The sequence below is a fragment of the Dicentrarchus labrax genome, unplaced genomic scaffold (genome assembly GCF_905237075.1).
Source record: "Dicentrarchus labrax unplaced genomic scaffold, dlabrax2021, whole genome shotgun sequence".
NCBI lineage: Eukaryota > Metazoa > Chordata > Actinopteri > Moronidae > Dicentrarchus > Dicentrarchus labrax.
The window spans coordinates 6,182,295-6,201,603 of NW_026136722.1; the positions used below are offsets into that span (position 1 = coordinate 6,182,295).

Genomic DNA, 19,309 nt, shown 5'->3' on the forward strand with positions numbered 1-19,309 from the left:
GGAGAGTGTGATGACATTCTCTGCTCAGGACGCCTTCACTCCAGTATATATTTACACATTTATTTGCTCCTGTAATAATGTTCTAAATACCATATATACAACCCTAAAGTATATGTGGCTACACAGACAGATTATGTGACTGGTGACTGGTGTACAGCCTCATTTTTACACAGTCACACAAGCACACATCGTCTGACCCATTGACCATCAAAAGTAAGATGAAACAAACAGAGGGAAACAGGTGGTGTGGTGAAAGGAGGGCACGCAGAGGTGAGGGAGAACAGATTCCTTGTCTTTCTTTTCTATTGATCCCCCTCTCATTAACACTGAGCCCTTTGCTCTATCCCAAGGGCACCAGGGGAGGTAATTAAAACTAGGGCTAATTAAACAATTCCAGGAGGTCTCTCTCTCTCTCTCTCTCTCTCTCTCTCTGTGTATGGGTGTGTGTGCATATGGAGGTACTGAAAGAGCGAAAGGGAAAGCGTTACACCTGGCGAGAGATTAACCTGAGGTAATATTACGCTATATTTTACTGTGAAAATGAAACGGCAATCCTGTGTCATTACATCACATAGGATATTGAGGAAAGTATTGACATTTCAACAAAGGCTTCAGGATTCAGCTGAACAAAGGAACAGGCAAATACACAGCTAGTGTTATAAGAAGGTAAGGGATATGAATAATGCCATCGGGGCACACAGGGACAGATGTCTGCTAGAATAATAATTTATGAGATTAAACATGATGTGAAGCAGTGTATATATTTAATAGGCCATCCATACACTCACAGGGGTATTATTATTGCATATTAAATGAGTGAGCAAGCTTAATAGCTCATCGACAGGTTAAGAAAAAGGCATTTTTATGGCTTTTCTTTACAATGATGCAGTAAGACAAAGTAATTTTACCCACAAGCAACCGCCATTATCCCCATCCCCGTAACTGATGCAAAATGGCTGCAACACACCATTCGCTTACACTAATAGCCTATATCATGTTGGCACTTAAGTTGAGCCAGTTGTTTTATCACTTCTCTGGGAATGGCTGGAATCCTCCAGAATAGCCTTAGGCAGATGTGGACACCACATGGTATGCCATTTGTGCTTTGGGAAGGCTGCCCCCTGTGAAACAATTTGTATTTAGCTTAGATTATTAATATGATGTAGGTGTCCATCCTTCTTTTTGAATTACAATAAAAAAATAGAAAAAAATATTTGAAAAAGAAACTAGCTCATGCTTACTGTATTTCCATCCATCCAAGTTATTGCTATACACATCTGCATAGAATAACACTATTAAGTCCCGCCTAGTGAAACTTCTTCAAAAGTCCATTCATCCTCATCCTGGATCCCATATCGACTCAGGCCATTATATAGGACAGATTGTTAAGTACACCAGGCAGGATAGCACTAACTTAGTGATGTACTGGAGGCAAACCCCTGAACAGTCACATGTAGAATTATTACAGCACTCCAAATGAAAGGTTATACGGCAATTACCTCCATTACTTTCAGTCCAAAGGGACTCATCAGACTGTGCTGCACGTAATGGGGCATATTTGTCTACATGAAAGGTAAACTTTAATATTCTTTTAAAGTAGATGCTGCTAAACAGTTATATTGTTTTATTTATTTACATTAAAATGTAAATAATGGTATATTCTTACAGAATTTTTGCTGATTTCTCCCCCTGTCTGTTATTGTCGTGGTGTATTCCTAAGGAGAGATGAAGAAGACACATAAGAGATATTTAAATCTTGAGAGGTGGTGAAAATAAATGCATTTCTTTCTTTAGCTGGAAATGGCATTGCTTTGTAATCTCATTATAGTTCAATTTACTGGAACCTAATTTTAATCACAATCACAATTGTTTGACTTGGGTCCTATTTAATGAGACCTCTCCTTCCAAACCAGGCATTATTGTCAAAACGTTCCTTTTCATTTCGATTTTTCTTCGGATGCTAAGCATCATTATAGCCCTTAACAGCCAAAAAGCTTCTACCAAAAGTATCTCAACATAATTTATTTTAATAATCTGCTATTTCCTTTGCAGCCTGTGTGTCATCTCTTTAGAATAAGATTTGTCAGTGTCATAATGTTGATGCATTATTCCTAGACCAAACTCTACAAAGTAAACAGCAAATTTCCAGTATCTTTCCCCTGAAAACACAGGTGGAGTGCTCTAAACCTCTCTTTAGAACACGTGGTTTATAATTATAGTAACTATTTGTCAGTGCATTTCCTCATTTCCCGGTGGAGCAGTGTTGATAGCAGAGTGTTAAAGACAGTGAATAGGAGACTGGGTTTTGTATCCCTGTAATGGGATTAGATTTTGCCCTGAGTGTTTACCATGCAACATCATCATCACCATTAAGTTGTGTTAACAGAAGGCGGTTTTGTGGTGGAACCGAGCCAAATCCCAAACCCCCAAACTTAAAAATTCACAAAAGCATCAGGGGTTCAGTTGTATCAAAGTCTCAGAGGAAGTTGTACTAAGGTTTGCAGAAGTAAGCAGTGTATGGGAGCAGCATGGAAGAAACAAGTTGGATTCCTTTGTGACATTTTAATTGCACACCTATTACACCATGTATTTGATTCCCTGTTAATTTGTTCAGTAGCAGTGTTTAACAATATGCACGATGCATTTTCCATCTTAAATGATGTGTGGATTAGATTTTTTTAACCCTGGGACATTCTACCTTTGATGGTCAGTTTAAAGATTATTGACTGACTATAAAACGGTTGAATTGCTTTCATCAAGCAGATCCATAGCTACTTGATCTTTTTGTTGTTTTAAGATGCTTCTTTTTTTTATTGGTTCTAAGATTTTGAGCCAAATTGGGATAGCATTAAAGTATATAGCCCAAAACCTAGCCATAGTGCTGTTTAGGTAGTACTTCGTAGGTTGCAGATGTTAGAATGCAGTCCAATGGTTTAAAGCATGTATAGTAAAAAGTTATTCTGTTCTTGTGTGTGTGTGTGTGTGTGTGTGTGTGTGTGTGTGTGTGTGTGTGTGTGTGTGTGTGTGTGTGTGTGTGTGTGTGTTTGTGGGGGTTGCAGGTGGGTAACCTGGGCCTGCTCTTCATGCTACTGTTTTTCATCTACGCCGCCTTAGGAGTAGAGCTTTTCGGAGAACTTGGTGAGTGCACCAATAATGATGCCTACAAGGGATTATGTCACACAAAACTTTTCTCTACCTGTGCATTTTAAATTTAAACGATGTTAAACTAATTTTACAGTGTGTGTTTTCTAACCACAACTCTAATGAGAATCCATATATTCATTCCAAGATCTTCCAAGATTCCAAGAATTTACCAACGAGAGGATGGGATATATGACTGTATTAAGGGGCCACTGGCACCAGTAACAGTAAAGATAAAATCACATTTGTTGACACTTTGATGATACATTATTTATTGTGGGAAAATGTATTTGGATATTTAGGCCAATGTAATGGGATAAATGATAAAAAAAGGGGGTTCTGTGAAGCAACAAATGCAGCTTCCTGTGGGCTTTCAAAGGGGAACTGTGTGCAGGGGAATCTCTGAGTTAATGCAAGTGTTTTGAGTTTTGGACAGATTTTTCTTTTACAGCTGATGAGTTACTCTTTGATCTCAAGGTGGAATTTAAGACTATGGAACTGTAAGAAAGTGTATATTATATGGCATGTAACACATATTCACCATTATATATGTACATAAGCTCTTCCACTAGTTGGATTAAACCTTTAACCACATATGTGGTAATGTTGAGATGAAAGGATTATACCAACTTGTTGAAAAATATATTGTCCACACATCACTAATAAGCATGTGGAGATTGAAAAACAAGATATGTCAATGTCTGTCCCAGTGCATAAACAAAATGTGTCCTCGAGTTTTCATGCTCTCATTATAGTAAACTCATCTTGTGCTCATAAAAGCAAGATAACTTGTATTAACATCATGATGAAAATCTCCTTATTTTTTCTCCATCCTTTATTCCTTTTCATTAGTTCTTTCTCCTGCAGTCAGGCAGCCATTAAGGAATCAACCCACTCTCCAGTATTCTGATACACAAGTATTGTCCTAAAATATCCACATTGAAGTTGGAAGATATATCTTCCAAACTGTCACATTTCCCTTGTGTGCTGCAGCTGCAGCCAGTGGCAATGTTGCTTCCTATTGGAGCTTTGCAGGAGAAAGGATTAGTGGCAAATGCAAGTGTCTCTTTCTTGAGGCCATTCTAGAGATTATCTTGGGATAAAAGCACAAAGACAAATAGAATGTTTGGTCACATTGGTACTGATTTGATAACAGACTATGTCTACACTGAGTTGGCTTGTTTGGGCAGTCATCCAAACAGCTTAGCAACATAAATGGTGCATGCTTCTGCAGTTTTTGGGTGGAATGCCATGTTAAGTGTTGATTCACAACTCTCTTCTTTTGTTATCCCGGCTCCCTTCCTGCTCCATTTTCTCTTTCCCTTTATCCCCTCACCTCTTTCTGTGGCCCGATAACTTCTTCTCTTCCTCCATCCGCCCACCTTACTTTCATCCCCAGTTTGCAACGCAGACTATCCATGTGAGGGAATGAGTCGTCACGCTACCTTTGAGAACTTTGGCATGGCCTTCCTTACTTTGTTTCAAGTCTCCACGGGCGACAACTGGAATGGCATCATGAAGGTACGAAGATGCATTCAAAACATTGTGTAAAAAGACAATCTTAATACAGCTCACTTTAAATTTGTGCTTTAAAAAAGATGTAAATCAGAAATACAGAATTAGGGAAAATAGTGAAGAGATGAGAGAGAGATCTTCCACTCTAGCGACGCTTACTGATGAGAAGGAAATATGCTTGCTCAGCACCGGGGGCACAGATTTCCTTACTGATGGGCAGGGGAGTGAATGTGCCTCATTGCACGCACATACACAGAACACCAGTTTCTCCTGAACACGCATGTAGCAGCTATGACCACTCCTCCGCACACCTAGGCTGCGAGGGGAATAGAGTCTATGCTGGAGCGTGTCGGGCGTGGACCATTAAACACACACTGGATACAGGCAGTGTGGATGGTAGCCGGCCATGAAGCAAACCAGCAGGCCACAGATGCTACCTCTCAGAGTAAATCTCTGTCATTTGAGCCGTCAAATTACTACCTGGGCTGTGAGAGAGCCAGACCTTGCTTTGGTTTAGTAAGAAGGTGAGGCAGAGTCGTAATTAGTCATGCAGTGACGATAGGGAAGAGAGGAAATAATGAAGGAGAGAAAAGGCAGGCAAGAGAGCAGTGGGGAGAGAAAGAGGCACCAGCGAACTGTAATAAGAGGGAGGATGAAAGGATGGGAAGGGGGTTAAAAGAACTGACCAGTTATTATGATTTCTCCCCTCCAGAGGGAAAATTACAGCAAAAATGAAAAAAGGAAGGAGGAGGGGGAGGTAGAACAGCACGAGCAAGAGTTGGAGCCAAATGGAAATTTTGATGAAGAAGAGAACCAAAATATTTAAAGAAATTAGATGGAAAGGGGGTGAAGGCAGAAAAGGGAGATGTTGTGTGAAGGAGCACAGTGTGTAGTAAATGTAACGTTAAATTAGATAGAAAAGACCAGCTTCAGCTCAGAGGGCTGAAACAGTTATGTGTGGTCACAGCCCGGGTGAGATATGTGTACATCCTCCAGAAAACACTTGTCACTTTGGCTCTGCTCTGACTGAACTCCTCTGTGCACATGTTAACCAGACTGGAAAACCACTAGAATAATCCTACGGAAGAAAAAAAAAAATCTCCTGTTGTTTTGCATAGAAGCAAAACAATTAAGTGTATGGTGATTATACAAGTTGTCATGAATACAAAGAGGCTTGTTAACATGAGCTAGATGCATTCTATTATTACCGCAAATGTACTTAATAAGGATTTTTTCATTGTTGCTCTCACCAAAAACTGAATGTTACAAACACAATATTTGTCGCAGGGCTTCTGTATGAGGTGTCATGTATGTTAAGATGATCCTGACATTTTCCTGTCTCTTCACAAAGCTTTATCCAAATAATGTTGTACACCTGGTCGCTTATCTGTTTTGTCTCTTCAATTCCACACTGCCCTTCTTCCTACACTCCTAACCAACCCTGTCCTGACCTTTCCCCTCCTCTTCTGCCTTAATGACACCAGGACACATTGCGGGAGTGCCCACCAGACCATGGCACCGATGTGGACTATGCCTGCAATCCTAGCCTTCAGTTTATCTCGCCCATGTACTTTGTCTCCTTCGTGCTCACCGCCCAGTTTGTGCTCATCAATGTGGTGGTGGCCGTGCTGATGAAGCACCTGGACGACTCCAACAAGGAGGCCCAAGAGGAGGCGGAGATGGATGCAGAAATTGAGCTGGAGCTGGCCCAGGGCACCCTCTGTTGCATGGGCGCCCCCAGCTGTGGGGGTGCGAGGATGGACAAAGGACTAGTTGCTGCTGGATCAGGGCCTGGAGGTACAACAGGGGGGAAGGAAAGAGGAGTTCTCAGAGGAGAGAGGGGTGAAGGAGTGGGCAGGATGCGACATGCAGCAGCCTCTTCGCGCCCAGGAACGTACAGCTCCTGTGACTCCAGCCGAACTCTGTACTCACCAGCACAAGTGAGTGTGTGTATTTCTGTGTGAGTGTGTGCGTAAGAGAGAGAGAGAAAGAGAGAGAGAGAGAGAGAGAGAGAGAGAGAGAGAGAGAGAGAGAGTATTCTTGTGTTTGTTACCTGATAGTGTTAAAGCCCTATTTGTATGTGTAGTGTTTGCGTGGGTGGGGGTGTGCGTGTGTGTTTTTGCCTGCAAGTAGGCCTGATCTGCAGGATCGGGATCAGCCATACCAAGGCATTTTTATTATGGACCCATTTCGGATACACAAAAATCAAATCCTCATTGATTCACATCCATTTCCTTTTACTTATATCCTAGATGTGACCCAGCTGTAGCTTTGTTGTAATGCTTTGCTGTGGTCCTTTAAAACAGTGGAACCAATGCATATTGCAGAGAAACTGCAGAGTGAGGTCAACAGTGGCTAGTGGTTTCTGCTAAAATAAAAACCTGTGCTAGCAAGTTAGCTAGCACACAGGTAGCTAGTATTGAAGGTGCTTTGGGATAAAAAATGAATAAATAAAGGTTTGCGACTGTTTTAGCTTCATTTTCCACATGCATGTTGTCTTGATTTTGTCTGCAGTGGGGATAAAGAGAAGTTGCTTCAATACTATCAAAACCTTCCTGCAGTGTCTGCTCTGACAGTCTTTTTTCCAAGAACATTATACTAAACACTACTGGAGAATATACTATATTGTAGAAAGTTATGGAAAGCAAGATGCAGTTCAGATCTTCTTAATGCTTAGTAATTCAGTCTTCAAGCTAATATAAGCCTCCATAAATCGCTGTAATAATTGCTTTAATAACTTTAAAGTAGGCCTAATATGCAGTGGAGCAGTACTATGTCCGAAAATATGTATGCAGGAAAACGTGAATCAGACAGTCTCAGTAGATACTGAATAATGAACAATTCGGATCACTATCTGGGGTAAAAGCGCCACGGAGACATCCTTACTTTTGAGTATTCTTTTCTGTTTCTCTGGCTGCTTGTCAGTTTGCTTCTCTTTACACAGTATCAATGCATTACTTCATGCGGAGAAAATTACATATTTGATTTAGAGGCTGGAGGAATACAAAAGAAGTAAACACTATGATGGTAATTTCTGTATAGTGTTGGAATGGTGCTGACATGGGAGAGAGTAGAGAAGAGCGCTCTGGTTTTTTTTTTTTCGGGAAATTGACTGACAGCCACATAGCACGATTACACTTAGTCATTTTACCATTTTATCTCTTTGTATAATTTGTTTGTACTTTTGCTCTTTTTCTTTTATAGATTTTGTGAGGAGAAAGGGAGGGCAAGGAAGGTTAAAGATTTACACAAAGAGAGGGAATAAAAAGAAAAGGCAGATCTAAGGGAAAGGAAGAAAGAGACACCAATCTGTGCCTAATGGCAACATCGCACAATTGCAATCGTGTTAAGAAACCAGTTAATATGAGAAAAAAAACAATCGGCTGGAATTAAAGGCATTTTCCAATATTAAACCAAACCACTAAAGTGATATTAGGCAGATGAAAGTCAAGGCTAGACCATGTATTTTCATTTAAACTTGTGAAAGTGTGTTTTTGTCTTCCTTCACTGAAGTCATAGCTACCCATGTTGTCAGGAAGGAGAGATGAGCAATTTTATTTGCTTTCTCAATTAAGCTTTTTTCATTTAAGCCTTATTAACCATTCAGCACTCACCGCGTGAGTTCGCAGACGCACACGCACAGGTTACATTTTTGAAAGGATAATGTCAGTGCCTACATCTGTGCGTGAGAGAAGATGGCCTCTCATTTCTACTCACAGTCTGACAGCAGAGACACATGCTTCCATTACGAAATCGCTAATGATAGTCTGAGATATCCACGCAGAAATAGACATAAAGATGACTCATCGGCTGCCATGAAGTGTCTCACCTTTGTAGAGCTAAAGTTGGCAGCATGGAGCCATTTTTAGCTCAGTGTTGGCTGACGGAGGAACTTAATGCAGACCAGGGAGAACACACTGGCAGCATCCTCCCCCTCGCTCTCTATCTCGATCTCCCTCTCTTTCATTTTCTGTCTCTCAAGTGATGCAATAAGGGATCTGGTAACCAATGCAATTTATTCAGTGCACAGGTTATCGGGTTGGAGTGTGTGTGTGTGTAAATGTGTGTAATTGAAAAAGGCTCACACGAGGAAGTGTACACACCTAAACATTCTGACTGTGCTGTGGTGGGTCAAAATTTGAGAGTCTCCACATATTGTCATAATATTACCAGTAGCTTCTCCAGCAAACAAATAATTTTCCTTGGTACACTTTATTTATTTATTAATATAACAGAAATATGGGTTTTATGATTTCAAATTGCTTTATTCAGCCATAAAATTTATGTTTCTAATACTCAAAGGGTGTTGATAGATCAGATGGTATTTGATGATATAAGTAGCTTTCGAGAGCTCAAAAAAGATTGCAGCTAGAGCTAGTGAATTCAATAATGTGCCATAATATACAGTGAAAAATTCTGTTGTGACTCTATGGTGAAATACCAGTAATATATTGCACAGAGACTAGAGGGGACACTGTAGGAAGTCGACACACACAGAGGGAGAGAGAGTAAGGGAACAAGAGAGGAGAGATAATAGCTGAGTCGGTGACAGTCAGATAGACGCAGTAATTAATTTCAGCTCTCTCCTCTCTCTCTCAACTTCTATTCCCTGCAGACGGGCCCTATTGTTGTCCACTAATACAGTTATTAATGGAGGCCAGCACATAGGCCACCACAGTCAATCAAACATTATTTTTATATCAAGCTCTCCACCTACACAGAATGGACAATCTTGGGACTGTCTGTGAGAGAGAGCGAGAAGTAGCAGAAGAAGTGTGGTTTTTTTTTATACATCCATATATTAAAAGAGCTGGATATGGCAGAGTCAGCCTTGCAGCCAGGTTGTCTTTGCGCCAAAATGTGGCACTGCAACACTGTTTCATAAACCAGCATGGGTTAGTTATATTTATATTGCTGGGAGTACAGTAACCTGTCTCTTGAATTCTTAGCCCCCTCATTTTCAAAAACATGAGCCGTGATTGTAATATAACAGTATGAGTCAGAAATGTGTGTTTGCATAACAGATCTAAGTATAGTCCTATAAGCGATGTTGTAGAAATGTGTTATGAAAATAGGCTTGTGTGGGGATTGAAGAGGAGTGACCTTATTTCACAGTATCTTTTGGGATATATCTGCTGATATAATAGAGTTATCTTGGCCGTTATGAATGTGTTACAGGCACAATGCATCCAATTCATTGTGAAATACAGTGCACTGCCAAGAAACACAGAAAATCATTTTTAAAGTATTTTCCTTTTCCTGTCAGTAGTTTTCCTTTTTCTGCCAGATTGTTTTTTGGGAAAACCAGTCTGGCAGATGAGATTCAAGCAAGGAGGAATCATTTAAGTCGAAGAAAAAGCCCTGACTGATTTAGTCTAAATTGCTTTAAACCTAATAATACCCAGAGCACAAAGCAAATGCTTAAATCTTAAATTGTTTCAACAAGGTATTGAACAGCCTAATTGAGGTGATATATCAAATGTAATTGCGCCGCTCTCAGTGCTCAAGGCTTTGATAGTAAAATTATGTGTTACTTGACTAATGAGGGTTTGGAGTCATATTATTGAGGAGCTTTTTTCCAAAAGAGAACATTGTTTAGCCCCAAAGGCCATCAAAGTATGAGAGGCGGATTTGTTCTGGTTTGTTGGTACAGGATCTCTGACAGGAAGAATGTGTCTGCTTTTTTTTTTTCTTTTTTTTTTTTGGGAGGAATTTCATAAATTAAGGCTTAGGTAGTGTGAGATGTACGTGTGTGTGGGTGAAAATGCTCATATGTGACTGTGTCTATTTGTGTGTTAGTACATAACTAAGTATACAGTATAAGGATACCTGCGTGTGCACACAGGCATTTTTATAACCCTTACGATGGTGTATGCATTTCCCTGCGTGTTCTTTGTCCTCGCATGTCCGCATGTGCACATGTTTGCGCCTGCGTGCAATACTGGTCTGCCGGCCTGCGTCCCGTGTGTATGTGTCCGTGTGTGTGTGTGTGTGTGTGTGTGTGTGTATGTGTTCCAGGAGAGCCAGTGGCTGGACAGCGTATCTCTCCTGATCAAGGATACATTGGAGGGGGAGATGCTGATGATCGACAACCTCTCCGGTTCTGTCTTCCACCACTACTCCTCTCCTCCACCAATCTGCAAAGACTGCAAGGGCCACCCGCAAGAGGTACCACCCTGAACACACATGGATACACACATACATGCAATACGCACAGACACTCACACACCCCAGATATTAAATTCATCCTTGTGGTTTAAATTTACATGAGAAACAGAACCACAGGAATAAATATTTCGGTTAAACATTTGGCTCACACTACACAACTACCAACAATACCTTACAGTACTGTGGATTGATGCATACGTTTTTAACATAAGCATTGTTAGTGACAGGCTCTACCTACTGAGCTTTACAAGACCAACCTGGAGGCAAATATTTATCAAACATGTCAGAGTAACTCCTATTAATCACAGAGAATATTTCACCAGTACTAAAAATACTCCCATCTCAGAAGAGGAGACCTATTTTTAAAGAAGGTACTCTACTGTTGCCAATTTAGAAACCATGTTGAAAGACATGGTCCCTTTAGCAATGTTATTTTAAAAAATGAGCCCAACAACAAGTCTATTGACATTTTTGGGCAAACATTATTTCCCCTGAAGAGTCTCAGGTGAATCTGAAGTCCTCATTGCTGCCGTTCTATGGCATGACAGCTACATCCAGTGAGAGAGAGAGAGCAGCACTTTCAGTCGACCACAAAGCAGGCAGACTGAAATATAAACAGATTGCAGAGTGTTCACAGTGTTTTTGAAAATGCCATGGTTTAGTTGGTGTGGGCATCTTATCAATAGCTGCACTCATAAACCAGCAAAACCAGGCTTACCAAGGCTTGTTTCATTATCACCTTTAGAGGTGGGGAAGAAACAGGTCAGTTTTAAAAATAAAATAATGCAGTCCCAGATGTGAGGGATCTAAATCATCGTTGTGTTAACCACAGCTTCTTCTTGTCAAATAAATGTGAATTTTAAGATTTAGTTTTCTGCAAAGTGGGCACAGTTTTGTAAAAGGATCTTGCTTTATAAAACACTTTTACTTCTGTGCCTGAAAGTAGGACCAAATATGGCTCATTCGGAGAAGTTAGGACTGATTCCTTGCTCTGTATTGTAAATATGGCTCCAGGTGTTTTAAATTATCTTGAGGGACAGTGTGAGTTTAAATAAATGTGTTTAAAAAAAACTCACACTGGATGCAAGCCCCAAATAGCTGTGAGGGTAGAAATATAAGACTGAAAAACATCCTTAGTAGCATATAAGTAAGTAACAGTATACATGCACACTAGGGGTTTCATCGACTTGTAGTTGGTGTGGGCAGAGTGTAGTGTAGTGCATCTGTGTTACAAAAACTTGCTAAACAAAACATTTTCTTTGCAAAGCTCGCAAAAGTTAAACTCAGTAGTCCTGAAACCCTGAATACACTCATACAAGACACACACATTTATGCACACAGGCACACACCCACGTACACAACCATGATGTTGGGTACCAGATTGCATGCATGCACATTTGCAACAGAAACACACACAGGAACATGCATTTGCACGTACTTTCATGGACATACACACACACGGGGGCTTCATTCATCACACAAAGCAGTTTGAATGGGGAGTGGTGTTGAAGTTCATGTTTTATAAAGCTTGTCAGCTACTGTATGTGTACAGTATAACAAAGAGAATTTCAGACCTTAATTAAACACCATCAACACAAGATTGTATCAACTTTCCATATGAGCCGAAATGTGGATTAATGAGGCCCTTTGCATGCGCACACACAAGCAACCATTCTTGATATGCATGTATGCACGCACACACAAACACTCTCCTTTACTTGCATTTTGGGGTATTTTGTACACAGGAGACCCTGCATAAAAAAAAAAAAAAAAACACACTCACAAACATACTGTCCTGTGCCGGTGTTGTCCATCACAATGACAAAGTGCAGCGGGTCAGCTCAGAAGAAGCAATAACTGGGCTCTACACCTTCACACCTGTCAGTCCTGCTTTCTGCCTGTCTGCAGATGCTGTCAAACCATCAATCTTTGCTCCTTCTTTAACATGCTTCCTCTTCCCATCTGTCCCTCCACTTCTTTGGCTAACCCTCTACTGTATTTATATCTGATTTACTGTATCTGATCATGTACTGTTCTCCTTCAATTTCCCATGTTCTTTAACCATCAGACTTGCATACTTGTTTGTCTGTGTGTCTGTGTGTGTGAGAGAGAGTGTGTGGGTGTGTGGCATTTTCAGACAGATGATTCTGTCACTGCTGAGAGTTACGTACAATGTTATTGTGTTTAAGGGGACAGGAAGGCACAGCGGGACTCCTGGGTGCAGTGTGTGTGACAGTGGAAATATTCATCAAGTAACTGCCTAATAAGGATTTGAGATCAGCCGCAGCTTGAGAGTGACTAAAGTTGAGTCTGCAGGGAACAATTCAATGGAGCAGAGAAGGCCTTTGACATTTATTCAGTTTCTAGCATAAAGAGGCACTTATCAGGCGATTTTTGGAAGGGCGCCATCTTAAAAGGCATCATCAGAGTTTCTGAGGTTATTTAGAAAGTATAGTTCTGAAAGCTACTTGGAAGAAGCTAAACCACAGCAAAGCTATGCTCAGGAGTAATATTGCTTGTTTGTTTTTCAGGTAAAAGCATTTGGGCCAGCGTAAGTCACAGACCCGTAGTGATGTTGATATAAGGCCATCAGCAGGTGTTGTGGTCAAAAATGGTTTGTTAGGCAAAAAATATACGGCGATAATGATGTGAATGGACTCTGGTGCATGGTAATACCTTGGCATATTGCAACAAATGAGTTGTTCCAAGAGGTCTGAGAGGAGAAATAAGTAGCAGAACTTGCAGATGTTGTGTATTGTGCTTGCAAATTTGATAGGCAAGCACAAATTGTTGGTTTGATCCAACTGTGAGACAAACATTGAAATCAATTAAAGCACCTTTGTGAAAGATTTAAGCTGAAGGCCCTATTTAGAGCCAGTGTGTGGTTTATTTGGATACTATAGAAACATGATTTTTGTTTTTAGGTGATAAAACACTACAGAGATATAAATATTACATTCCATTTCTGTTAATAGATCCTCCTAAATGTTACACACTGGACCTGTGCAAAATATTGTCTAGGTGACCTTGTTGCCTATGTTTACCATATATTATATTATATATGCTTACCATGTCCTGACTAGCATGAGTCCAGTGTGGCTGTGAGGTAATGCTTATTTTCTTGTTCAGTCTCACAATCTTCTCTCATTGCCTCCCAGTGGCACTGAATAAAACGATCTCTTGCCCAACCCCTCTCAGGCTTTGGTGGACACTTTCAATTGGTTCTTGCCCCAGTCCCCTATCTTGCTAGTGAAACCTTCAATATATCTGCAGTTACCTTGGAAGCGACTCTGTAGCAACTCTTCCTGTACCCATTGTGCCGTCTTTCGTTGTCCCTGGAGGCACAGCCAAGAATACAGGAAGAGAAAAGGCTGTAGTTTCCATTACCTTGCCAATAAATGTAGCAACCGATGACTCGCAGGGACCTATTTGAAGCTATTTACAGCCCAACTCACACACACAAAGCAAGTCAGCAGATATGGTACTATGTGGTCATATGGTAGCATTAGTGAAGGCCAATATACAGAGATGAAACTGAAAAACTACAAAGGGTTCCTTTAAATGAATGAGTTGCATTGCTGTGCTTCTGCCTAGTCTCATTCCACCTCTCTCTCTTTCTCCTTGGGGGCAATGGTAATTTACTGCTGCATATCAGCCATGAATCTTACTCTATGAACCTCTTTGTCTTTCTCACCTACGGGCACATATTAATATATCACTAACAGGCCTCACTCCATTGGATTTCACTTGGCTCTTTTTAAGTACGCTTTTTAATGCTTCTCTCTGGCTATTTATTGCTCTGTCTCATGAAAAAAAAACAAAAAAACACTGCTGCTTGAGCGCATCATAGCATCCCCAGAACCCTGAAATTCCACTCCAGCTCACTGTTTGCAGTATGTTTTGAAATTGTGCACAAAAGGTGCTGCAAGGGGAGGAATAGAGAGGAGTGTCAGCCGAGAAGCTTGAGCTCACAGGAGGCTCATGCAGCGATAATTTAAAACCAATTCAATAGCCATATGGGCTGAGTTACCTGCAGTCCTGATGAAACAAACTTAGCTGGAGCCAGTGTTGGAACAAATGAGAAAGAGAGGGAGTAACAGTTGGAGTAATTGTTGTCACTACCCAATTATTCTGTGTTTGGAGAGTATGACAGTTTCTATAAGACACTATTACCATACACACAGCAACAACATTTTAATGTACAATTGTGTCTGAAAACATACTCTGTTAGCTGTAAGGGCAGAATTATGAGGTTCTGGTGCTGCTACAACACCACTCCTGATGGAAACTCTTCACTCTTGCTTACATTTACATGCAGATACCGCAGGTGCACACACATACACAAAAACTGTGTATGCGCTGCTTGGATATCTGCGTCTCGCCTCTCATTCAGCCTTTCTCTTCACCTACTTTTGTGGCACTGGGAAATATTTGTTCAGTTGATGATGATAAAGCAATGTTACTACTTCTTGAAATCTCTCACCCTGCTCTCTTTACAGACAGGTGCCATGGCATTTTGGACTTTGCACTTTGAATTGTCAACATCTGGTGAAGCATATCGAAACTTGGTGGAGGTTTTATCTATCTTGTCTGTGTAGCTCATATTGGCCAGTGAGAGATACTGTTTAAACAAAGGAATGATGAGAGACACCTTCAAAACATTGTTGCTGATCATTTAGAAGCTTAATATCTATGTACACAAAGATGTAAGATATTGAAGTTATGGTTGTTGTGAACCCTAGAATAAGTCATGCATTATATCGAGCACTGATGAGACCACGCTCAGTTAATTCATTCCAAGAAGTCTGAAACTTTTGCTGTTCCGTATTTCTACCTATTTTTGAGACATGAATAACAGAGGTACTATTTTGCAGCAGATCAGGATGGCAGAGATTGAGCAGGCATCGCTGAAGTCAGAGCAACTGTCAGACAAGTCCTCGTCCCCTGCCCTGCCAGATGACCTCAGCTTGGACGAACATACTGCTTACCAGCTGCTGGCGCGAGAGGGCAAGGTGGGTATGAGCAAAGTGAGGTAGGAATGGGAGATTAGGATCTACACATTTGAAAGAAGAAGAAAGAATAAGTCTCTTTAATGCACTGAAAAATGCCCCTGAGGGGACTATATTCAGTTAAAAATTTGCTGTCATTTTATTTCCAATTATCAGGGTAGATCTGGAAATCAGTTCTTTAAAGGATACTACGGATTTGCATGACAGTATGTCTGCTCTGATTTACAATATTCAGCTGTCTTTACACAGATTATACTGGTAAAGAAAGTTGGATCTGAGCTTTGATCAGTGGTTACAATGTCCAATTTGCACAGATGTTCTTGTATTGACTTTACCCAGAATTCAGTCTTTACACTGCTCAGATAAAAATCCTAATAAAATAATGATCATCCCAGTAATAACTAGAATAAAGTGAATAGCTAAGTAACAGAAAACCTATCAAAACAGAGTGTTGTGTGTGTGACAGAGACAGGGAGTGAACCTCTGCTTTAATGTCAGTACCTAGATAATTTAGTTGCGCTGTACACCTGCTTGCCATCTTAACACAGACTTTTTAAGCCAAAGCAGACCCAGCTTCATGCCAGTATAACATTTTTTTTTGTAAAAAAAACAAAAAAAACAGATGTAGTGACCACTACAATGCCAACTGCACAACCAATTCACAGTGGTTAACTTCAACTATGCCCACTACTTTGTACTTGTAATGCAGAGCATACTGGCACTTTGTCCTACTCCCCCCAGGAGAGTTAGCACAAACAATGGGAGAGGCTCACTGGTGATTTTATATAATTATTCCAGGAAGCACAAAACAAATGACCATTATAAAATCTTTTCATGCCTCTGTTGTAGGCTCTCTTGTGAATTACAGTTATAAACCTTATGCTCCAAAGACTCCTTTATCTGTTTCTCTCTATGTATCTGAGGTAACTATCTTGTCTTTGAAGAACCCACAGTCTCTATCCACCACAGACCTTTGCATGAATAAAACTAGATTCCCCCTTGTCACTATCCTGGGTGGCTCTCATGCCTCTCTCCCTCACACCCACTCTCTCCCTTTTGACTTTATCTCGCACGCTTCTTCTTTCTCATTGCTAGCCCCCTGGTAATTGCACACCTTCTCTGCACCTCCCTTTAGCCCCTCTATCGCCATCCCTTATCATACGTCCTTCCTAGATATCCTCCTCTGTAATGGGGTAATGCTCCTTGGTTCTGGATAGCCAGATAAGCCTGCAACCACCAAGCATGTCTGTGTACCACTGCTCATTAGAGGAGTGGGAAAAGAGAGGGAGACAGGGAAAGACAGAAGGTGAAAAAGGATCTAAGGTTAGGGATTTTATTTGTCAAGCATTGTTTGGTTAAAAAAAAAAAAAATGCATGTGTGTGTGTGGGTGAGGATGGCATTAAGCATGTGTGCCAAGGCTGTTTGAAGTTTGTATGGGTGTGGGTGGCTGCCTGTTTGAAAGGGGGCTGTTCAGGGGCTAGGACTGAATGACTCAGAGGTACAATACACTAATGGAAGCACAAAATGCGTACCCGCACACCCCCCCCCACACACACACACACACACACACACACGTGCACAAACACGCATAAATGATTCTGCAGTCCCTCCATGATGGTAATTAAAATGTACGAGGTAAGAGCTTACAAAGCTGAACTCCTGCCTTAATCTGCCTCATGATTCCCACATCCAGCTGTTACAGCCATCACACACGCTGACAAATTCATAACCAAACGTTTATTGTTACAATATATAACATTAACATGACAATAACAGGCTCTATCGGCTCATAGTCGGTTCTCACCCCTTCACTAGCACTTAAATGAAAAGCCTGAGGGATGATGTGAATCAGAGGCCATGTTTGATATCTGCAGGATGCCAGAGGGGCTGATTTTTTCTGTACTCATTAATCTATTAGACTTGGTCCAGGAATTGTAACTTTACAAAATATAATGCTAATCCTAAACTTGAATTGTCCCATTGCTAAAGAAATAAAAGGTTATGGCTAATTTTAAACTATGTTAATCATTATAAGCTTTTTAGCACACAAGTCTCAGCCATTTTCAGCACATGATTTATCTTCCTTTTAAAGAAGTACAGGAATCCACACGCTTACTTTAATTAATTCCTATTAATAATGACTAAATTATGCTGGAGTTTTATTGGAAAAGACTTTCTCTTCAATGTCAGATCATCTGTTCTCTTCCAGGGAAGGTGCAGCAGTGACTCCCGCAGCTCGGAGGAGGCTGGAGGTGGAGGGAGTCATGCAGGAGGCCATCAGACTCAGAGTGTGGTGCAGAGCCAGCCCTGCCGGTCCCTCAGCACTGGCATTGAGATGGAGACTGCACTGCAGGAGATGGAGATGCAAACACACCAACCACATATGTACTCACCTCACTGTAGCCCTGGTGAGTATATAGGCTGTACTACCAGGCTGATTTTCAAAGGATTTAAAACAAGTTAAAGTTTGATGAAATGCAGTGGTGGATAAAATTGACGGTAGTACATATCAGCTAAAATACACAACATAGACATAGCATGGTTTCCAACATGAATATCAAAGAACATTTTAAAGTACATTTTATTCTTAAAAAGAGGATTTCCCAGAAATGTACCTCTCAACAATGAGGAAGAGGAGCTCTGCAATAAATTGCCAAAATGAATTGCATCACATCTGTGTAGATGTGCAGCTGAAGCAAGGTATTAGCATACTTTACTATTTTTTCAATTCAGATTAAACCTAGTCTCAATTTTCACACAAACGTAGCATTACAAACCATATACTCATCAACATTTATCTGCTAACTTAATGGAGACAGTTGGTGCTTCTACACACCACCCTACACAGCAACAAAAGGACCCACCAGAAGGAAGCATTTCAAAGCATCTGTGTAGACTGGAACAGGGATTCACTCACAACAGCCACCTGGAAGTCTTGTGCTTGGTTTGCTGGCTTAATAGCTACTAAATTGCTATTGCTTCAGATAAATATAGGAAATATATATATAAATATACCCCTCCACTATAGCTGGATCTATATACATTATTCAGAAGAATAAAATCCTTCTCATGTAAGGGATACAAGAAAAGTAGACAAAACATGACAGTAACACCTTGATAGAAATGGAGTGTATTCCCTCCTAAAGGTGGCGTTTCCAGCAGCAGCAACAAGGGAAGAAACAAAGAGGGAGAAGGAGGAGCTAGTGGCATTTCTCCTCTCTTCCATCTGCCTGCAGAGTTCTTCCACCCTGCAGGAGCCGCCATCCCAGCACCTCCCCGCAGTAGGAGCCTACGGTTGTCAAGGGGCCTTAGGCTGACCTCCCCGGCCTCCTGGGCTTCACTCCGCTCCCCAGGAGCCCATAGCAAGATGCTCTGTACACAGGTACGGGGAGGGAAAGAGAGGGGCAAAACACAGTCAAATAGGTTGGATGACACTAGAAGTGGATTAAGATAGTTGAGAGACTTGAGCAAGTCA

At 40.9% G+C, this 19,309-nt stretch overlaps 1 protein-coding gene across 6 annotated transcripts in view; it reads left to right on the plus strand.

The window, feature by feature from the left end:
* Nucleotides 1-19,309, plus strand: part of LOC127356448 (voltage-dependent T-type calcium channel subunit alpha-1I-like) — a 152,214-nt gene that overhangs the window by 125,246 nt on the left and 7,659 nt on the right. Inside the window, exons 30-36 of one of the 6 annotated variants that reach the window (XM_051388186.1) lie at nucleotides 3,060-3,138; nucleotides 4,541-4,662; nucleotides 6,141-6,596; nucleotides 10,675-10,824; nucleotides 15,699-15,836; nucleotides 18,044-18,242; nucleotides 19,071-19,216. In XM_051388186.1, the coding sequence (XP_051244146.1) occupies nucleotides 3,060-3,138; nucleotides 4,541-4,662; nucleotides 6,141-6,596; nucleotides 10,675-10,824; nucleotides 15,699-15,836; nucleotides 18,044-18,242; nucleotides 19,071-19,216 (1,290 nt within the window). Of the gene's footprint in view, nucleotides 1-3,059; nucleotides 3,139-4,540; nucleotides 4,663-6,140; nucleotides 6,597-6,742; nucleotides 7,121-10,674; nucleotides 10,825-15,698; nucleotides 15,837-18,043; nucleotides 18,243-18,980; nucleotides 19,217-19,309 lie in introns of those variants that run through there. The other 5 variants (XM_051388184.1, XM_051388185.1, XM_051388187.1 and 2 more) reach the window with 5 other exon arrangements.